A 20,510-nucleotide genomic window follows, 5' to 3' on the forward strand; every position below is an offset into this window, starting at 1 on the left:
TCTCCTTCAAAGAAAACCGTCTGCGTTCTCATTTATACACAACACTGCCAGCATCTCACCAGATCTAACACAGGACCAACAGAGCTGTGAGCATGAATGAAATCGGATTCTGGAGTATGTTTCTAGCCATGAGGCACACACTCCAGTCCAGTGCCCCTCAGGGAAAGCAATGTGGTCCAACACGTGCCGCACACCCAGGGACATAGTGACAGGCCAAAGCGCCCGGCCCTGGACGCAAGCAGCTGGTGTCACAGCTCTGAGCGCTAGCCCTCTGGCTGGCACAGCTGTGTGAATGGAGATGAGCTCTTGGCCTCCAAACCCATGGTCTTCTGGTTTCTAAAGTGCAGGTTCTGACGTCAAGGGTCAGATAGGACCCAAGACACTGCATTCCTCTCAGGTGCTGCAGGTGCTGCAAGACTGTTTCAAGATGAAGAGGCTCACCACGGTCAGAAGCCCAAAAAACAACCTCGCCTCGGGTGGGATGCAAAACGGGAACTCCAGCACTGCCCAGAAAATGAGATCAGATGAACTCTGAGTCCCCTCCCAAGGGTAAGGGTTGAAGGTGCCAAAGTGTCACACATCAGCCCTGGAGATTTGAGGCCGGCTAGCAGCGAGGCTCTAACAGATGCTTTCCTAAGTGCTGGCCTCTGACCAGAGAGACCAGAGGGACACAAGCTGCCCAAGGCTCTGTGCTGAAAATTCACTTTTATACTCATGGACCAGAACTACAACTGTTAGAAGAGAGGTTTCACTTTTAAAAGTCTATCTCATTAAAGATTATTCAAAGTCATCGGATGGGACAAAGGTAGGCAGAGGGCAAGGCGTGTGGCATGTGTGCGACATTCAACATCTACGTGATAGCAGGGAACTTTTAAGAAAAACCTGGTAAAAACAATAGTGAATATGCTGAAAAACCAAAGCCCTAGTATTCAAACTATGCTGGGATATAAACTGATCTTTAGTAATCGAGGTAAGAAACTGAAGGGGCTCAGCAGGCAACATGAGAGCCCCATGTGTGTGTAAGGCCATGGTTCTCAATGGGGAGCCTCCCCGAATCTCTTGAGGAACCTACAAAAAGACAGCCTTTCCCAGACCATGAAGCCATAAGTTCCCAATTCTACCCTCAGATACACCCAAACACATTCAACACAACATCTCTAGGTTTTCCTCTGCAATGAGACATGCAGTAACAACACTAAAGTGCTGGTCCTGACGGCTGTAAATAAGACAACGGCTGTGCACGGGGCTGGGAATGAGATGGTGAGCCAGGCTGTGCCACCAAGAGGCAGTTAAAACAGCATTTCAACTTCAAAGGCAGATGCACATGGAATGCCCAAGATGTGAACACATGGGAAGATGCCATGGAGAATAAAAAAAAAAAAATGCAAGCGACTAGAATTATGAACATACTTTACACCATTCTTATCATGGATGCAATCTGCTTGTACCCACACCAACCTACTCAACCCCTGTAATCCTCTCCACTTGAACAGTAGGAGCAACTGGCCCTCCATCAGGAATTTCCCTAAGGTCACCAGACCAGTAGGGGCAGTCCTGCAGCTACCAAGCTTCACTAGTTGGTTGTGCAGGTCAACTCCCAGCACAGCAGAGTCTGCCTACAGAAGCCACAGCGCTGGCAGAAGCAGCCCATGCTTGCTGCAACGATGGCCAGGATCATTGAGACCTCACTCAGGTCCAGTCTTCCCCAATGCAAAGTGGGGATAACGGTGCCTGCCTCCTCAGGGCTTTGTGACAAGTATAAAAAAATACATTGAAAGTAATGTGCTGGGATGCCTGGGTGGCTCAGCGATTGAGTGTCTGCCTTCAGCTCAGGGTGTGATCCCAGGTCTGAGGATCAAGTCCCACATCCGGCTCTCTGCGAGGAGCCCGTTTCTCTCTCTGCCTATGTCTCTGCCTCCCTCTGTGTCTCTCATGAATAAATAAATAAAATCTTTTAAAAAAGAAAAAAGAAAAAAAAAAAGAAAAGTAATGTGCTGGGCAAACAGTCAACATTCAATATAAGGTCAACTGCTATTGCTCCTGCGGCTGCGAGTCTGGTTGGGATCCTGTGGAAGAGACTCAAGCCCCCTGGCAGAGACCAGCTCTACAAGAACACCTGAAAGAGACACACACCTCTGACGTCCTGGCAGAGAACCTCTTCCAAGAGGCTGACTCTCCCTAAGGGCAAATCAACTCAACAGTCTATGCCTGCAGCAGGGCAGACAGGCATAGACATGCTGGCGACACACACCCTGGGACGAGCTCCAGACAGACAGCCACCTGTATCTATGGCCCCTTCGCCAGAAGCTGGAGGCTCCCTTCTCCAAATAGACATGCCACTTAAAAATGGACTCTACCATGACAAGTGATCACCTATTCTAAAACTAGCACATAACAGCTAAAAAGATCATTTATCATTTTTGAAGTACAATTCGACAGAACATTCTTAAGAGTTATTGTTCCTACTGTTGCAATGGGAGCAATCTCAGCCCCAACTACCAAGTGCAAAATGGGTCAACTGTCTTCACAAAAATTAGGTGTACGTAGTAATCTTTAATGACACCTACACAGCAACTCTGGATCTACTAATCCCTCTGGGAATAATAACCTATCCTAAGCCCAGCAAATGATACAGTCACAGCTTTGTGCACAAAGATGTTCATTGTAGCTTTATATACCCAGCAAGATGAATATCTAAATATGTAAATAAATTCACATCCAGAGGATTGAATATTATGCAGCCTTGAAAAGGTAATTTTAGAAACAAAAGGCATGGGAATGCTCATGCTCAGTTCCCGGGAATGAGGCAGAATGTAGAACATGTCAACAGCACATATCCAAAGGCAATGAAGACAGAAGAAAATGTACCACAATACTGACAGAGTTTATGATCTTTGGGTGATTTTCTACAAATATTTTTCGATTTTCCAATTTTTCCACAAGGAACAGTTACTGTTACAACTAGAAACAAGAGTTAGACGCTATTAGGTCTCAGCCTAAGTAACTTCCTATGAGACAGGAACACAACACAGTAAAACAGAAGCAGCTTCTAAAACCAAAGGGCTCACCCTGAGGCTCTCAGAGGTGCTCAGGGCTAGGACAGGTAGGGTAGATGCTGCCAGGGGACCGGACATGCAGGGCAGACAAGGGAACAACTAAGACAATTCGAAGGGGTGGGGCATGGACACTGGGTCCAGGGACCGCACCGCTAATGCCCTAGGACCTTCCAGGCACGGAACTGACGGTGTGGAGCGCCAAGGCAGAAGGTCTCCCTGCCTCCCTGCTTGAAGCTTATGAAAGCCAAGGGGCAGCAGGGGCCAGGGCCCTCAGGCACAGACATGAGCTCCAGAGTGCTGACAGACACACTCATTTATTTTCATTGTTTTCCAAGTAACCCACCTCCATACAGGAAAGAGTATCATCTGTTAAATACTTTTAACTCAGTGGGAAAAAAATACATAAAATCAAAAAGAAAAGTGATTTGTAAGCATTTTACTAAAATAGTAATTATGTGTCTCTAAAAACCAGAGAAGGAAAATAGATAGTTTAGTAGTGAAAGCTATTTGCTGACTTAGGCCAAGTGAAAGCCAATGCTAACCAGAAACCGTTCTCTATGTAAAAATATTCCTTTTAAAAATCTCTTACCCTAGAGCTGTACTCATTACAAAAGACAGAAAAAAGATCTCCGCTCAAAATCTCGGCAAAAGGTACCAAGTACTTGGCCAATTAAGTCCTGGCAAAGTGACTATAAAACCAAATCCTTCCACCAGCAGCCTTCAGAGCAAAGCAGCCTCTACCAGGAGCTCCCAGCCCTCAATGTGCACACTTGAGAATCCCTCATAAATTATGACTCCAGGGCACCCCCAACAGGCCAATTAAACTAGAATGAGGCGGGGAGGGGGCAGACACAAACAGCTCTGCAAACCCAGAGACTCTACAGTGCAGACTCAGCATGGATTCAAAGTCAGGAGCCCTAATTGGCTAAAAATGAGACTTCCAGCTACACAAACCTATAGACGGGCATCAAAGCTGCAGCCTAAGCCACTTCCTTGGCTTGTGCAGGACCAGAGCAGCTAGTACCTAGAAAGTGGCTCTTCTGGAACCCATCACATAGCAGGTGCTCAGCAAACAGAGGCACAGCCGAGGAGCAGGTGTAGCACAGAGGCTTCCATCCCAACAGCCACACTGCCAGCGTCTCAGTCAGATATGCACTTTAAATACAATGCCAGCAGGCTTGCTGTATTCTCCAGAGAAAAGGCAGCAAATTTAAGGTGTGAGGAGGGGAGTAAAAGAAACTGCCGGTTGCTAGAGAAAGGTACAAGGTACAAGGTTAGCAGGAAAGAGCGAGTGACAGGAATTTAAAAGGCGCCGTCACACGAGAACAACCCAATCTTAATAAATTCAAGGGCAACACTGCATGTAAATATAAAACAATACATTCAGGAAAACAATCCCTCCACCTTCCAGGAAAACTTGAATCCTGTGACCAGGGTCGTATGGAAGATGGTGAGGAGTGGCCATGGCTTCAGGAGGACGGGCCACAGCCTGCATCTGTCCCAGGCCAGCTCAGGCAGGGCTCCACTCATGCACCCCACCTCCAAAAGGTCAGCCTCAGGCACCCATTGCGGGCTGTGTCTACCTTCAGGACTTCAGATGTTAAGTGCATATATACCCAGGACTGTTATTCTACATATTTTGGCCAAAAGTAGTTTAAATATTGAGGTTTTCTTGAAGAAACTGGCTCAGTGTCTAACAGAAGTAAGTAAACTGTGCTATAATGACCATTTTGGTTCCCCATGTAATATTCAACTGCTAAGATGAACCATTCAGAGCTGTTAGCACATTAAAATGGTTGCTTTATGACCCCCAAGAGATACTGGCCATGATAGTTCAGTTACAGAGCATTCAGACATCCAGGATGGGAAAGGATAAGCACTAAAACCAGCTAGAAATGAGCAGGAAGCATCTGGAGGAGAACAGAGTGTATCAAAGGTCCAGAAAGTCAGTAAAACATGCCCCTGGGTTTTAGGTTCTTAGAAGCCACAAATTCTATTTAATGAGTCTTGACTGGACGCCTATTAGGAGCAAGGCAAAGCTGCTCAGGGAGTCAGAGACCAGGCCCCTATGGTTAGCCATGCAGGGAAAGGTCAGGCCAGAAAGGGCTCAACTGGACTGAAAAGAAAAGACACTGAGGTCAAGAAATTAAAAATTTACCTCCTATAGCAGTTATAACCAGACCCTGCATCCAACAGGGAAATGGTATTTGCCTACAGGAGCCCCAGCTGCCCTTCCACATTCCCTAGCCCAGGTCACTCTCAGCTCCTCAGCACCTACTCAGGACCAGAACACCTAATAATCACCCCACTTACATTTTCAAACGGCACCAGGCCAGCTCCTTTCTCCTCCACACAGAGCCTCATTCTTTGTAAGGACAAATGTCACAGTTACTGTAAAACACTCCTTCAAGCTACACTTCCTTAGAGAGAGTTAATCCCTTCTACAACACATGGCCCGTATTTACAACACGTGCATTACCAAAAGCAGGTGGTTGTACTTTTGATCATGGCTGATTATTTGGACCAACTTTCTTGCAGATAACCATAAGCTCTGGACAAAGTATAAAAAACAATAAACTGAACATGACCCAAAGCAGGCAGAAACTAAAAGAAGGTCTACACTTGGAAAAAAGAGATTTGCACTGGTGGAGTGTTATGTGCTGCAGGCCCAGTCCTCACCAGAAAAAGCAGCAGATGAAGCTCAGATCCAACTTGAGGAGCCTAGCAACTTGAGGAGCCAGAGATCAGAATCTGGTAAATTCTGCTACCAGAATCTGGTAGCAAAGTGAGGGACCAGTCCTTGACAAAGGAGTGCTTCAGAAGCAGAACATGTCTGGGGTGTCTGGGTGGCTCAGTTGGTTAAGCATCTCAGGTCATGATCCCAGGGTCCTGGGGTTGAGCCCCACATGGGGCTCCCTGCTTAGTAGGGCATCTGCTTCTCCTTCTCCCTTTGCCAACCCTTGCTCCCCTGCTCATGCTGTCTCTCTAATAATAAAATCTTAAAAAAAAAAAAAAAAAGAGGATAAAAAAAGGACGGACCCAACAAAATCCAGATAAAAATCCAAGAAGCAATCTGTAATTCCTAGACATGTAGAGAAACAAGAACATGACCCATACAAAGAAGAAAAGGAGACAGGCAGAAGATGAATCATATGCTGGAATCAGAGGCAAGCAGCATTAAGTGGCCATTATAATCAAGCTCAACAACATAAAAGAAAATGTTTGTGATACATAAAAAAAAGGACATCTCAGGATAGAAAGGAAAATCCTTAAGATATGAAAATTCAGGAAGCAATCAAGATGTTCCACAGTAGGTGAACACAAATGAACACATGGACACGTGTGTTCACCCACACAATGGATTATTATTCAGCAATAAAAAAAAAAAAAAGCAGCTGTCAAGTCATGAAAAGGCATGGAGGAAAATAAAATGCATACCTGAAAATGCCTATACCCAGCACGACCCCAAATGGATGGTACTCTGCAAAGCCAGAACTATGGAGAGGGTGAGAAAGATCAGGGGCTGGAGAAGTGTGAACAGGCTCAGACTAAGGACTATAAGGACAGTGAAAATACTCCATGGGATATCACAGTGGTGGACACCTGTCATACATTTGTCCAAACTCACAACTTCTACCACACCAAGAGTGAACCCTAATATAAACCACAGACTTTGGGTGGTTATGATGTTCAATTTTTCTGTGCACTTAAAACTGCTCTAAATAAATAATAAAGCCTTAAAATCATAAAGAAGAGTTAAAATAGAAATCCTAAAATGAAAAAAAAAATGCTATTCCTGAACTAAAAAAATCCATTAGATAAGCTTAACAGCAGTTTGGAAATTAACAGAAGACTTGAAGAATTTTTTTTTTTAAGATATTATTTATTTATGCATGGGAGACACACAGAGAGAGAGAGAGAGAGAGAGAGAGAGAGGCAGAGACACAGGCAGAGGGAGAAGCAGGCTCCATGCAGGGAGCCCGAGGCGGGACTCGATCCCCGGTCTCCAGGATCAGGCCCTGGGCCAAAGTCAGGCGTTAAACTGCTGAGCCACCGGGGCTGCCCCAAGACTTGAAGAATTTCAAGACAGATCAAGTCAAATTGTCCAATCTGAAAAAAGAGACAACAACAACAAAATTGGAAAAGAAAAGAAAAAGGTTCTGGGACTTGTGGGATAACATCAAAAGGCCTAATATTTCTACAGCGGGAGTCCCAAAAGGAAGGAGACACTGAGGCAGGAAAAACCAGAGAAATCTGAATGAAAATTTCCCAAAATTAGTAAAAGACATGAACTTACAGATCCAATAATTTCAGAGAACACCAAACAAGAGCGATTCAAGCAAATGGCACTGGGCCACATCATAGCCAGGCCGCCCCACACTGACAGTGCAGGTGGGCACACCACTGGGCCTCGGCAGGAGCCAGAAAGACATGCCAGTAGTGGGCCTCCCTTCTTCTAAATGCTGGAGGAGGGCTGTCAACAAAGACACCTACATCTAGTGAAAATGCCCTGTCATGACACAGGTAGAAGCAAAACATTCTTGGATGAAAGAAATCTAAGGGAATTTGTAATCCACAGACCCAGACTCCAAAAAATGCTGGAGGAAAGTTTTCCAGACTGAAGGGACATAGTAACAAACTGGCTCTTCAGTGAGGAACGGAAAGCACTGGGATTAGCAAATATGTGGGTAAACATAGGACTGTATTTTCTTAATTTTTAAGAATACATCTGTATTAAAGCAAAAGTGCTGGGATACCTGGCTGCCTCAGTGATTAAGTGTCTGCCTTTGGCTCAGGTCTACATTCGGGATCCTGGAATCAAGGCCAACATTGGGCTCCCTGCAGGGAGCCTGCTTCCCCTTATGCCTGTGTCTCTGCCTCTCTCTCTGTGTCTCTCATGAATAAATAAAATCTTCAAAAAATAAAAAAATAAATAAAGCAAAAGGGCTGTGGTATCTATTGCTGGGATGCCCAGCACATGTAGAAGTGCAACATATGATGGCCACAGCATGAAGGGCCAAGAAGGTAAGCGGTCGCGATTTAGGTCAAGAGTCTTACATTTCACGACAAGCAAGGCAGCTCTTGCTCCATCGAGGTGGGTCATGGAAAGTTAAAAATACGTGCCATGACCCCCACCCAGACAACCATAAAAAGAATACAATGTGGCATGCTGAGAGCCAAGAGCTAAAATGGAATTCCAGGATTCCACTTAAAATGAAGTTCTAGCACAGGCAACAATGATCAATGCTGGGACATCATGGAACAGAAGAAACCACCATTAAAGGTGGGAGGGAGGAGGAGGCCTGAGAACTGACTGGGAAAAGGCGGTGACAGGAACGTTCACCTCAACAGGGCTGGGATACTGAGTTGCACACGTTTACTGAAGCTCAGATGATTGAAAAAAAAAAAAAAAACCCTGAAAAGGCACAGTGAAGGGTGTGTGTCTCACCAAGCACCGGCTGTGAGGAGCTGGGGCGCTGAGGATCCCCCTGCGGCAGCTGGAAGAGCAGAAGTGAAGACCGTAGGTGGTGTGGGTAGGACTGTGCTCTCACGACAGCACACAGGGAGTCCACACATACCACGTGCACTGCCAGTGCCAGGCCACCAGGGCCACCACACACCCCAGAAGCCCTCTTCTCCTATCACCATCTTTGCTTCTCCCGCTCACTTTTAACGATAAAGTGAAAACATTGTTAAATATACTTTTGGCTTCTCATAATAAAAATAGCCACTTACTAATGTCACCTTCGGCAAAATTACTTACACTTAACCTCTTGGTGTCTGCCTTCTCACTGCTAAAATGAGGACAAAGACAGATGGGGACTCAGAGTTGTTCTGAGGACTAAAGAAATACGTGGGAAGCTCACAGAGCAGCGCCTGCGCATGGCAAACACTGGCATCATTCCCTCCCACTACCTGTTCTCTCCTTCCTCTATTGATAATTCTGAAAGAAGAAATCGGTTTGATAGGCAAATCAGCCTCCTCAACACAAATGTCACTAGTACACCAGCTTATGAGCCTCATACCTCATCTTTCAAATAAAGAGAATCACCCCCACAGCCAGTGTTCTCCGAAGTCCCACACCGTGCAGAAGTGCCCACCCAAGAAAACTCACCTGCCAGGAAGCTGCAGTGAGGAGAACCCCATGCTCAAATCCTGTGTGGGCTCCAGATTGCAGCTGAGCATGAATGGTGTCCAGGTCTGGCACACACACCACTCAGTGCCATCACACCACTCCTAGACCAGGGACTTTCAAAGTGTCTCACTGATTTCACTAACTCTACTAGGGCTAGATTGGTAGCATTATTCCCAAGATTTTATATTTTGTTGAAATGCCCAAAAGAGATGGGAGAAGGGAGCCTCTTACCCATAAATTAATTCTCCTCCTTTCACAAAGTTATTTTTTCTAGTCTAGACTGTATTTCCAGAAGTAGTTCCTACATATACATGTTTTAATTAGATTCACTGTGACTCAGTAAGAAACCTGAGGATACAATTTCTTTCTAGTAATTCTACTGAAGCTTTTACATAAAAGTCCCAAATAATTAGGACATGACTCTGTAACACTCCCTTCTAATTAATCTATGTTCCTATTGAAAGCATAGAAAAATATAAACTACACTTTAATTGGCATGATGAACAGTTGTTTGGTTTATTGTCATTCCATAGCAAACTATAATACCAAGCCTTAACATGATCTATACTTCTGTAAACCCGAGAGAACTATAATCACAACAGCCTTACTGCTAAGGCTGCCAACACCACTCCAACAGCAAAGTCATAGGACTCAGGTCTACAAAGTACCAGGGAGGTAATGTCTTTCCATCACCCAGCAGACTAATCCATACACTTGATTCTGTCATGGAGTAATACCATTCAAACTATCATGCACAGAGAGTTGCTCCTAGGGGAAGCTTTTACATGCCAGCTTTTGAAAAATAATAAAGTAGGATACTTATGTTAAAAAAAATTCACTAGAATTCACAACTATGCAATGCATAAGAGAAACAGCCACAAAAGCAATTAAGGAAGAGTGTGATTTGGTAACATGCGTTACTGACAGGACCACAGAAAAGCAAAGCAGGAAGGAAAAAAATTTTTCACTAGAGTGGCCTTTCATAAACAACCAACACCTCCCTCCCATTTGGCTCTCACAGATGTTCAGGACACATCCCCTGTTGGGTGGCAGGGATCACAAGGCTCTGGACTGAGAGACAGCCTCTGTCCTCCAGTAAGTCAAAGTCTGGTGATAGAAATTTAATGAAACCCACTTCAATATAGTGGAGGCCACAAAAGGCTTATAAATGTGAGCCAAGAACTGGGGGTTGGAGAGCCCCAGGTACCAGGTGTCCTATCTGAGAAAACAGTATCTACAAAGGCTCAGAGGAAAGAGACTGCAGTAAACATAAAGAACCTCAAGTATAGACAAAGGTGAGTATAGACAAGTGGCATGCCATGCTAAGATCTGCATGTAAGAGAGCAAGAATTCTGTAGGCATCTTACCAAGAGCATTTCAGGGACACCTTGGGACCCATTGTAAGAGGCTAAGAGTGGAGCCAGGGGGCCGGGTTGTCATTGTAGACTAGAACCAGGCCAAGGGTGGACAGGTTATCATAGTAGACTAAAATCAGGCCAGAGGGATAGGTTATCACAGTAGACTAGAAACAGGCAAGGGGGATGGGTTATCATAGTAGATTAGACCTAGGCCAGGGGACAGGTTGTCATAGCAGACTAGATCCAGGCCAGGGAGGTCGGGTTGTCGTAACAGACTATAGGCCAGGGGGATGAGCTGTCATAGTAGCTTAGCCTTAGGTCAGGGGGACAGGTTGTCATAATAGACTAGACCCAGAGCAGGGGAACAGGTTGTCAAAGTAGACTAGACACAGGCCAGGAGGATGGGTTTTCAGAGTAAAGTAGGCCCAGGCCAGGGGTGACAGGTTGTCATAGTAGACTACACCCAGACCAGGGGGTCGGGTTGTCATAGTAGACTAGACACAGACCAAAGGCACAGGTTATCATAGTTGATTAGACCCAGGCCGGGGGGACGGGTTGTCACAGCAGACAAGACCCAGGTCAGGTGACTGATTGTCATAGACGAGACCCTGCTCAAGGTGAGAAGGTGGACATGTCAATGTTATTTTTAAGAGTTAAGGTACTAAAATTTCTAGATAATATAATTAAAAAACAAAACAGCAGCAACAAGTTGTTTCTTGTAAACTTTAAACAATGACATCAGCTTAATTCTAAAAGGAGGTGATCACTCACTTGCATGCCAGTGTGCGTTCTTGACTCAGGGGAAGGAATGGAGTTACACGAGGCTAGAGTTGTGCTTGTTCCCTGAAGACTATTTTAATCTACGCCCTGGCTCTCTGGCAAATGGCCCAAAATCTAAGTCCGCCTCCACAGAAGTGTGCCATATATGGGACCATCATGTCAAATGTGATGGGATAAAGAGACAGAGAAGAACAGACGGGAAACACTGACTTGGGCCGTGGTGGTATCAGCAGAAAAGAAACCTGCAAAGACGTGGAGGGCCTGGTAACTGACTGGGGGACCAGGAGAGAAGGCAACTATAGGAGAGGCATGCGCTTCTGGCTGAGGGACTGGGGTGCAGCAGTCAAGGAGAGTTAGATGGAAGTATGCCTTTGGACATACTGAGCTACCCAGAACCTCCAGCTGGAGCTCAGATCTAGTTGAGCATGCAAATTTTAGATTCATCAGTGAGAACATCAGCATGAAAAGGGCAGGAGAGCTGAGAGAAACTGAGAACACTCAGAGAAATGAGAGGAAAATCAGCAGTGTGGGGGAATGAATGGGGCAGGAGACTCTCAGCAGGGTGCTCAGGGCGCGCCCAGACTCCTGAAAGCTAGCATCTGGGGGAAGCACCTCCACAACCATACTTGCTTAAAACACACACACACACACACACACACAAACCCACCCTCCCTGGGATATTCCATCGTATGGGGAGATAAGAAAGATAAGGACTGAAAAGCATGCAATGAACCCAGCAAATCAGAGGCCATCCAGATAAAGACATCAGTGAAACCAAATACACACTGTCTAGAGGTAAACCCACATCAACAAGGGGATGGCAGGCAGCATGCAAGCAAAGGTATCACTTCAAATGTGAGAGGGAAAAGATGGATTATTCAACAAATGGCACTGGGACAACTGGGTTTTCATTCGGAAAATATAAAACTAGCTCCCTACCTTACACCAAATAAATTCCAGATGGATCTGTGAAATGTAAGATGAGAAGCCACACAAGTTCTGTACCAGAAGACACCACAGGGAATGCTTTCACAATATACATTGCATAACGCGTGCCTGACCATAATCCATCATGCATATCATGATCTGTGCAATGCATAAAGTAGAATACATGTCTAATTATGACACAAAACCCAGAAGCTGTATGAGATGGGTAAAAGGGACACAAAAGAGGAGCTTCATGTTAAAGTCAACAGGCAGGAAAAAAAAAACAGGAAAACAGATTCTGGCCCACTTCTACTAAAGATAAAAAGATCTTTTCCTTGAAACTTAAAGTGATCCTAACAAACAATAAAGAAAAGACCAACAACTCAACAGAAACAGGCAAAGGATACGGAGAGCTTGCTAAAAAAAAAAAAGCTCACTTGAAGAAACGTTCAACTTCACAGTAAAACACAAACCTGGAGCACCCTTAGCACCCCAACAGGTTCTTCCCCACAGCCACGGGCAGGACATGCACCCCACGGTGCTCAGAGGCATAGGCACAGGCACTCACGTTCACACTGCTGTGGGGGTACCAGAGGTGGGCTACCCCAGGATCTAAAATCACTAGAGGCACACACCCTTTGGCCTGCCATCAATCCCATTTCCAGGATTCTAGTCCACAGATACACTTGCCGAAACGTGAAAGGCCACCCATCCTGTTTGTCATGTGACACGTACATGATCCGTAGATGACGAGTTGTTTGTGACAGTAACGTGGGAACCAAATGTCCACCAGCAGGGATTCACTAAAGTAGCTTGCCCTAAACCAGAATGAAGATGCTCCCAGCCTGATGTGGACTGTACATCTGGAACAGCTGCCAGAAGAAAGCAAGGCACAGACCCGTGTGGGGGTACCTACAACAGGCACCTACTTGTAAATACAGAGCAAGTTTCTCTGGAAGGTTCTATAAGGAACAAAGAGGAGCAGAGAACCAGATGACTGGGAAAAGGGTACGAAATCTTGTTTTTTAAAATGTGAAATAACAGGCATCAGCATCAAGGTAAAGAAACAGAAAACTGCCCACACCTCAAAAGGTCCTGTGTGCCCTTCTCTGATGTGTGTGTGTAGAGAAGGGAGATGTTTCACTGAGTATCCTTTTGTATTTTTTCAATATTTACCTCTGATCATATTATAATTTTTCTTTTAATTAAGAGATTACTGAGTTCCCTTTACTAAAAATAGATTTAACCAAAGAAGTTGGGGGTAAAAGCCAGGTTCTAGGAGGCCACGGCATAAGCTAAAGGTGAACTGGCTCTAGTCTATCACTTGGGGGGTGGGGTGGGTAGCGTGCAGAACAGCAGCTGTTGGAAGATCCTGTATTTAAATATGGACGCAGAATGTTTTAGAAGAACATGTGTGGGATCCCTGGGTGGCGCAGCGGTTTAGCGCCTGCCTTTGGCCCAGGGCGCGATCCTGGAGACCCGGTATCGAATCCCACATCGGGCTCCCAGTGCATGGAGCCTGCTTCTCCCTCTGCCTGTGTCTCTGCTTCTCTCTGTGTCTCTCATGAATAAATAAATAAAATCTTTAAAAAAAAAAAAAAGAACATGTGTATGTTTACATGTACATTAACATGTCAGAAGGAGACACACCGAATTGTTAAAATGGGTCTAGCCCTGGCAAGTAGGAACGAGGTCAGCTAGTGGAGGACTTGGCGAGGAAGGGAGACAGAAGAGCGGCTGACGGATGCGGACAACCTGGGAGGAAGGAGCCACGACCACAGTGATGCACCCAGTGGAGAAATGGAGGTCGGAGACTGACGTAGGGGGAGGCAGGAAGGTCAAGAAATGACCAAGTTCAGACACCTGAGCTAACAATATCCCCAAGGAAACCGAAAGATGTGACCAGAACAGAGTCTGAGGGACCAGCCTATGACAGAAGGCCCAGAGAGCTCATCGCTGTTTCAGAGATAGAGCCACACACAGGTCTGCGCAAGTCTAGGCCCACTTCATTACGCCCAGATCACAGATTACAAGTGGCCGATAGAGCATGAGTTTATGGGAAAGATATTCAGTCGTCTTCACTCTAAATAGCCTCAGGTTTCGTAACTCAGAACAAAACAAACTGCCTAAGAATGAACCTATTTTATGCCCATCCATTTAATAGAAGAGTGCCTGAATAAACTCTGGCTCTAACAACAAAAAGAATAAAAGAAAAAGAATTAACATATCTCTTGAAGCTCTTGATGATGGCTTTCCACCATGACAGGAGGCAGCTCTAGAACGTGGCGGGTCTCTGCACACGCAAAGCTCTGTGGAGAGGGGAGAGGAGCCAGCTTGCTGATACTACTCTGAACGTCAGGGCTGGAGTCCAAAATCAGAAACCCTCAATGATCTCTAAACTCACTGGAGAGCTTGTGGCAACAGTTCTCAAAGTCATGAGAGAACTGGTGTCCTGAATGGTGGTTTCTCAAAAAAAAAAGAAAAAAAAAAAAAAAAAGACACATCCAAGGGACCTTTTTTCTGAAACACAATCTAAGATTGGAAAAAAAGAAAAAAAACACTTACATAGAAACTATTTTCCTTAAACATCATAGGAATTCTTTGTTACTAACAGTCTCTGGGAGGTCAGCAGCCACCAAATGAACAAACAGAAATGTTCTACTAGCTTGCTTCTGAGGTCAAAAGACGCCTCTGTTGATTTGCCGGGAAAAAAATATATGAATCCCAAATGTCCTCAGTCCAAAAGAAAGATAAATGAAGTCTGGGTGAAATGAAGCCAAGCCCAGGGAACTGGTGGACGCCCAACACTGCAGAAACAAGGCCGACGTGGACGTTTATGTGTGATCACCTGCTAACCACATATGGAACACCGCATCATTCTCCCTAGTAGAAGCTAACAGGAGATGTGCAGTTTCCACAGCTGCACTGCACAACGCCAGCTAGAGCAAGAGCCCTAGCGGTAGCGAGGTTGGACACAGCAAACGGGCACTAGCGCACACAACGGTTCGCAGCCTGGATGCCGCCGGAGGCCAAGGGGCAGAAATGGAGGGCCCTGTGGGCAGCTCAGCCTACGGTGCAGCCCCAGGTGGATGTGATCAGGGGCGCAATTCCATGGAGGGGCAACACTGCCACCGCCAAACAATCCTGCATCCCAGCTCATCTCAATGACCCTATCATGGACCTCAGCAGAAAGAGGGCAGTCTGTGGGCCTACAAAAACTGGCCAAAACCAGGCTAGGACATCATCCCTCGTAGCGTCATAAACAGAGCAGGGGAAGCCAAGGCAGCCAGACTGGGCTCAGAGGGCAGGCCTGAGTCTACGCGCCCAGTCCTCGCAGGCTCCCTGCTGCCCAGGGAGCCCGGAGCATAGGCATTGAAGGCAGAGCCATCGCAACGCCTCGAGATCACAGCTCCTCGGGCAACCATCAGCGAGAACAAGGGCTGCCCGGCCAAAGTCCCTTCCTGTGGCCTGCTACATCACTCTTGGGGCACCAGGCAGAGTTTCGGGGAGAGGCCAAGAGGGGCCACCAGAGCACAAACTCCCGAGATGCCACCTTTGAACCTCCAAGATTTTCAACAGCTTGCGGGAAGCAATGCGACAGAGCCAGCTTGGCGCCTCGTTAGCAACTGCACTCACAGGATTTGTGTGCCACCCCACCCCCACCCATGGCACTTACCCTAGAGCGCACCAGGTGGAAGCCACAGGAGCACACCCCATGGAGGACCACCATCCCCACGGCGGGCGCTTTCAAAAGGTGCAGCACCCACTCAAAACAATCAACCTCATCGAGTTATCCGGTTGTGACCCTGTCATGAGATTCCGAAAACACCGTGGTGGGAGCCGCTTCCTGCCACCCTGGCTCCCCCAGCATTGCACCAAGCCCATGGCACCGCACCTCCCTCTCAGAACAGCACGCCCTCTGCCACCATCAGCCATGGTCCTGGGGAGCCACGTTGTGCCCCGTGTCCCCCCATGGGCTCTCACCACCACAGGGGAGTCCCTCAGCATGGCCACACATGGATGATATTCCCAAGGTGACTCGGTAACTGTCAGATATAAGGGATGAAAACAAGAGCCTACTAGCCACAGGGGCAAAAAATGCCTAAACATAAGCACATGCAACAAGCCCACTGTCCATCAACAAACAGATAAATGAAACAGGGTCCATCCATATCGTGAATGCTATATGACCCTAAAAAAGCAGAAAAGCACTGATACATGCTAAAATAGAAATAAACTTGAGAATGTGACCCTGAGTGAAAGAAGCCAGACTTGAAAGACCATACACCATGTGGTTCTACCTCCATAAAATGTCCAGGACAAGCAGACACACAAAGCAGAGAACTGGCTGCCAGGGTCTGGGCACAGGGAATGAAGAGTGACTACAAACAGGTACGGGGGTTTGTTTGGGGAGTGATGAAAATGTTCTGGAAGTAGGTAGCGGTAATGGTTACACAACTCTGTCAGTACATTTAAAACTAAATTTTTTAATAATATACTTAAATATATTAAAAACTATGCTTCAAAAGGGTGAGTTTTATGATTTTTTTAAAAATTAACTCTCAAAAACTTAAAAAAAAGCATTTACCCATAGCACATTATCATTTACATGAAAGACTACAAAGAATAAAATTAAACTTCTTCCAGACTACAGCTTTTCACTTAAAAAGGAAGAGAGTGAGAGTCCCAGGCGACCTTTATCACTAACTCACAGGGAACCCCGAGGAGCAGCATACCTATGGCACCTGTCAGCTGCTGAGTGCACCACAACCCATCACCTTTGCTGCTCCCAACTGTTTCCTTTCTGGACACGAAAATATCTATTTTACCTCACTCACACTCTTAAACACCTGCTCGTCCTCCAAGGAGGAAGGATTATCAAATAACAGTGAAGGTTTGGAGATGCCATTGCAAATCACGACTCTTGTCAGAAAACATCATTGTAAGAACCATCGCTTTTAACAAAGAAAAAAACCAAACTCAAGTCTCTATCCCTAAAGGATAAACACAAAGCCTCTAAGCTCAAAAAGTTCAAAACAAAATACAACAGCTTACAAAAGAAATGCAAGCAGAACTTGAAAGGGGCTGCTTTCCAGGATCACAGTAAATGTCAGATTCAGAGATGCTAAGGCAAAACGCTCAAAGTTAGATTCCACCAGAGGAGCCGCCTCCAAGCAGCAAAGGGTGCGTCAGACCTAAAAGTTACATGAATGCGGAAAGTTAGACGCCATGGCTGCTCTGAAATATGGAAGCAACAGCCCTTAAGATAACTTACCATAATGTCATAATTAAGGGTCAGAACTCTCGAATTTCCCACGGACAAGGAGAAAAAACTGTCAGCTCCAAGTAACTACTTAAAAATCAATTTAGAACACAGGAACTTTCTGAGACGTAAATATTTCACTCTCTAATAACGTGCCTTGCCTAAGGCAGCACTCCTCTATAAAAACCCAGAGAGGACAGACCAGGCAGAGAACGGAGGACTCCCTGAACATCTGCTGGGCATGTCACACGTGACCTCAGATAGCGCTCCAATACACCCAGGAGGCAGGTAACCTGCCCTCTGCTCCACAGACAAACACACCAAGAGGAGGCAGGATTCTGGCCAAGGTCACACAGCTGGCTGGTTCAGAGTGTGTGGGCAGGGGGGAGGGGGAGGCCAGCCTTTCATGTCATCAGAGGGATTTCAGACTAGACAGAAAGGCTCTCTTATAAAGCCTATTTTCATTCTAGGGCTAGCTTCTGCCCCATCAAAATAATAATGGCCATCTTTCCCTTTTATAACAGGATAAATCTGTATACGCAAAAGAATCCTCTTCAAGAGCTGACTAGAACAGGAGAAAGCGCCCCAGCCGTGAGTGCTCGGCATCTAAACAGAGGCTGGTGGCACATGGACCAGGCCATCGGAGACTGAGATCCCACAAACAGGTGATGTACCACTAGCACCCCAAAGCTGACTGAGCCCCCTGCAGACAAGCACATTTCCTGGGACACCACTTCCCCTTTGTTGTAGCTAGAACATCATTTTTCTGGGCACACCATGAGATTTATAGCAGGACTCAAACACACATTTAAAGAGAAACCACAGTCTCGGAGCTCAACATCACCAAAAAGAGATATGACAGAGATTAAAACCAACGTAGGTGCCACAGCCACATCTTAGAGACCTTAGAGGAAACAAAACCACAAGCCGGGGTTGAGAGACAGCTTGAAAACCACAGCAGCAAACCAGAGGAGCCAAGTGTCCACTGCAAGCAGCTGAGACGTGGGAGAAAGGCCTGCAGAGCTGCTGGTCCTGACTGCAACCTTTTCCCCTAGAGCCCCAGCGTCATCCAAGCACCCGCCACACTGGGTGAAAGACAAACCCTTTTCCTTGGAGCACCATCTTGGCACTGGGTCCCAGAAGGCTGTGAAAAATGAGTTTGAGCCCTGATCGCTTGATGTTTATGTAGTTTTGAAACATTGAGACAAAGTTCACATGGCCAAGTGGATGACCACAAGGCCCTTCCTGTTTAGTTTGGAGACAAGAGCCGTGAAGCTAACATTCCTGAGAAGCCCAGCATCCTGGGACCCGGGCAGCCCCGGGATCTGCTCCCACAAAGGCGGGCAGACTCCATGCATGCCAGGCTCCAAACGTGTGTTCGCACCCGACACGGGGGCAGGGACCCCCACCCCAGGAAAGGGCACAGGCCACAGAGGCCGCCGTCCGCTAAGGTTCCCGCCCCCACCTGGACAGCGGCTTCCCTTCCTGCTCATAAAGCGATCTGGAGAAGCCGGGCACGCGGTGGCTAACTTCTCTGCCGCCCCAGGGCCCGAATAGGGGGGCAAGAAGGCACAAGGGGGCGGCGAACTCTGACCAGACAGAGCGTCCCCGTGCCCGAGCGCCCCGCGACGGCCCCCGGAGGCGCGCACCTTGTGGCAGGCCGGGCAGGTGGGCAGCGCGCTCTTGCCGCCGCTGTGGCCCCCGCCGCCGTGGCCCCCGCCGCCGCCGCCGCTCAGGCTGCTCTGGATCTGCGTGAGCTCCTGCCGCAGCACCTGCTTCTGGTGGAAGCTGAAGGCCGGGTGGTTGGAGGCCATGGTGAAGAGCAGCAGGAACTCATCGCCAGTGCGGCCCTCGTTGAGCTGCAGCCCGTAGTTGTGGATGATGGAGTCGATGTGCGTGAGCGTGCGGTACAGCACGCCCGCCGCCTCGCGCTGCTCCGAGCCCAGCAGCGCCAGCGACACCAGCAGCTTGCTGCGCACCACCTCGTCCGTCAGGTTGGTGAGGCTGCCCAGGTCGGCGGGGTTGTTGGCCTTGATCTCCGAGTCGCGCAGCGAGTGGTAGTCCTTGCGGGCCAGGTCCTCGAGGCACGAGCCGAGGAAGCGCAGCTCGAGCGGGATGCACAGGTCCAGCAGGCCGCACAGGAACTCCACGCGCTGCGGCGACGGCAGCTCCGAGAACCAGCGGTACACGCCGTCCCTCTGCAGCGGGCAGCGCTTCTCCACCATGCTGCCGCCCGCGCCGCGCCGCGCCCCGGGGCCGGAGGCCGCCGGCCGGGACCGGGGGCGCGGGCGGGCGCGGGCGCGGGCGGGGGGCGCGGGGGGCCGGGGCGCGCCGGGGCCGGGGGCGCGCGGGCCGGGGCCGGGGCCGGGGCCGGGGCCGGGCGAGGGCGGGCGGGCGCCGCGGGCCGCGCCGGGGCCGGGGCCGGGGCCGGGGGCGCGCGGCGCGGGCGGGACCCCCGCCAGGGGCCGGCGGGTGGGCGCGCGCGGGGCGCCGGGGGGGCCCGGGGCGGCCGGGGCGGCCGGGGGCGGCGAGCGGCCGCGGGCCCCCCGCTCACGGGCGGGCTCCTGGCCCGCGCCCGTCCCCAGCGGCGGCCGGTGCGCGGCGGCGGCGGCGGCCGCTCCTCGTCGTCGTCGTCGTCGTCGCCCGGGAGGCGGCCGCCCCCATCTCCCCCCGCGCCGCAGGGTCTGTCACTGCGGGCCGCCCCCCGCCGGAGCCGCCCGGGCCATGCCTCCTCCTCCTCCTGCTGCTGGGGCTGCTGCTGCTCCTCCTCCCCCGCCTCCGCCTCCGCCGCCTCCGCCTCCGCCGCCGCCGCCGCGCCTGGGCCGGCCGGCCGTTGCCGGGTCGGAGGCCGCGGGCGGCGGGCGGGCGCGTCGGGAGCGGCGGGCGGGCGCGGGGCGCGCAGGGACTGGCGGGCGCGGCGGCGACGGCGACGGCGGCGGCGGCGGCGACGGCGGCAGCGGCGGCGGAGCGGCGGCGGCGGCGGAGGGATC

The 20,510-nt window shown here is 48.8% G+C and overlaps 1 protein-coding gene and 1 long non-coding RNA gene across 4 annotated transcripts in view; one reads left to right on the forward strand and one right to left on the reverse strand.

Annotated features, from left to right (window-relative positions):
- ZCCHC14 (zinc finger CCHC-type containing 14) overlaps positions 1–19,768 on the reverse strand; it is a 57,319-nt gene extending 37,551 nt beyond the window's left edge. Inside the window, exon 1 of one of the 2 annotated variants that reach the window (XM_077891082.1) lies at positions 19,170–19,768. In XM_077891082.1, the coding sequence (XP_077747208.1) occupies positions 19,170–19,745 (576 nt within the window). In that variant the 5' untranslated portion in view covers positions 19,746–19,768. The remainder of the gene's footprint in view (positions 1–19,169) is intronic. The other variant, XM_077891080.1, reaches the window with a different exon arrangement.
- The window catches only part of LOC144310311 (uncharacterized), a 32,859-nt gene that overhangs the window by 1,027 nt on the left and 11,322 nt on the right, over positions 1–20,510 (forward strand). Inside the window, exons 1-2 of one of the 2 annotated variants that reach the window (XR_013376033.1) lie at positions 10,924–11,167; positions 18,045–18,185. This is a non-coding gene — a long non-coding RNA (uncharacterized LOC144310311). Of the gene's footprint in view, positions 1–10,923; positions 11,168–18,044; positions 18,186–20,510 lie in introns of those variants that run through there. The other variant, XR_013376035.1, reaches the window with a different exon arrangement.

Source organism: Canis aureus, chromosome 3 (assembly GCF_053574225.1).
Source record: "Canis aureus isolate CA01 chromosome 3, VMU_Caureus_v.1.0, whole genome shotgun sequence".
NCBI lineage: Eukaryota > Metazoa > Chordata > Mammalia > Carnivora > Canidae > Canis > Canis aureus.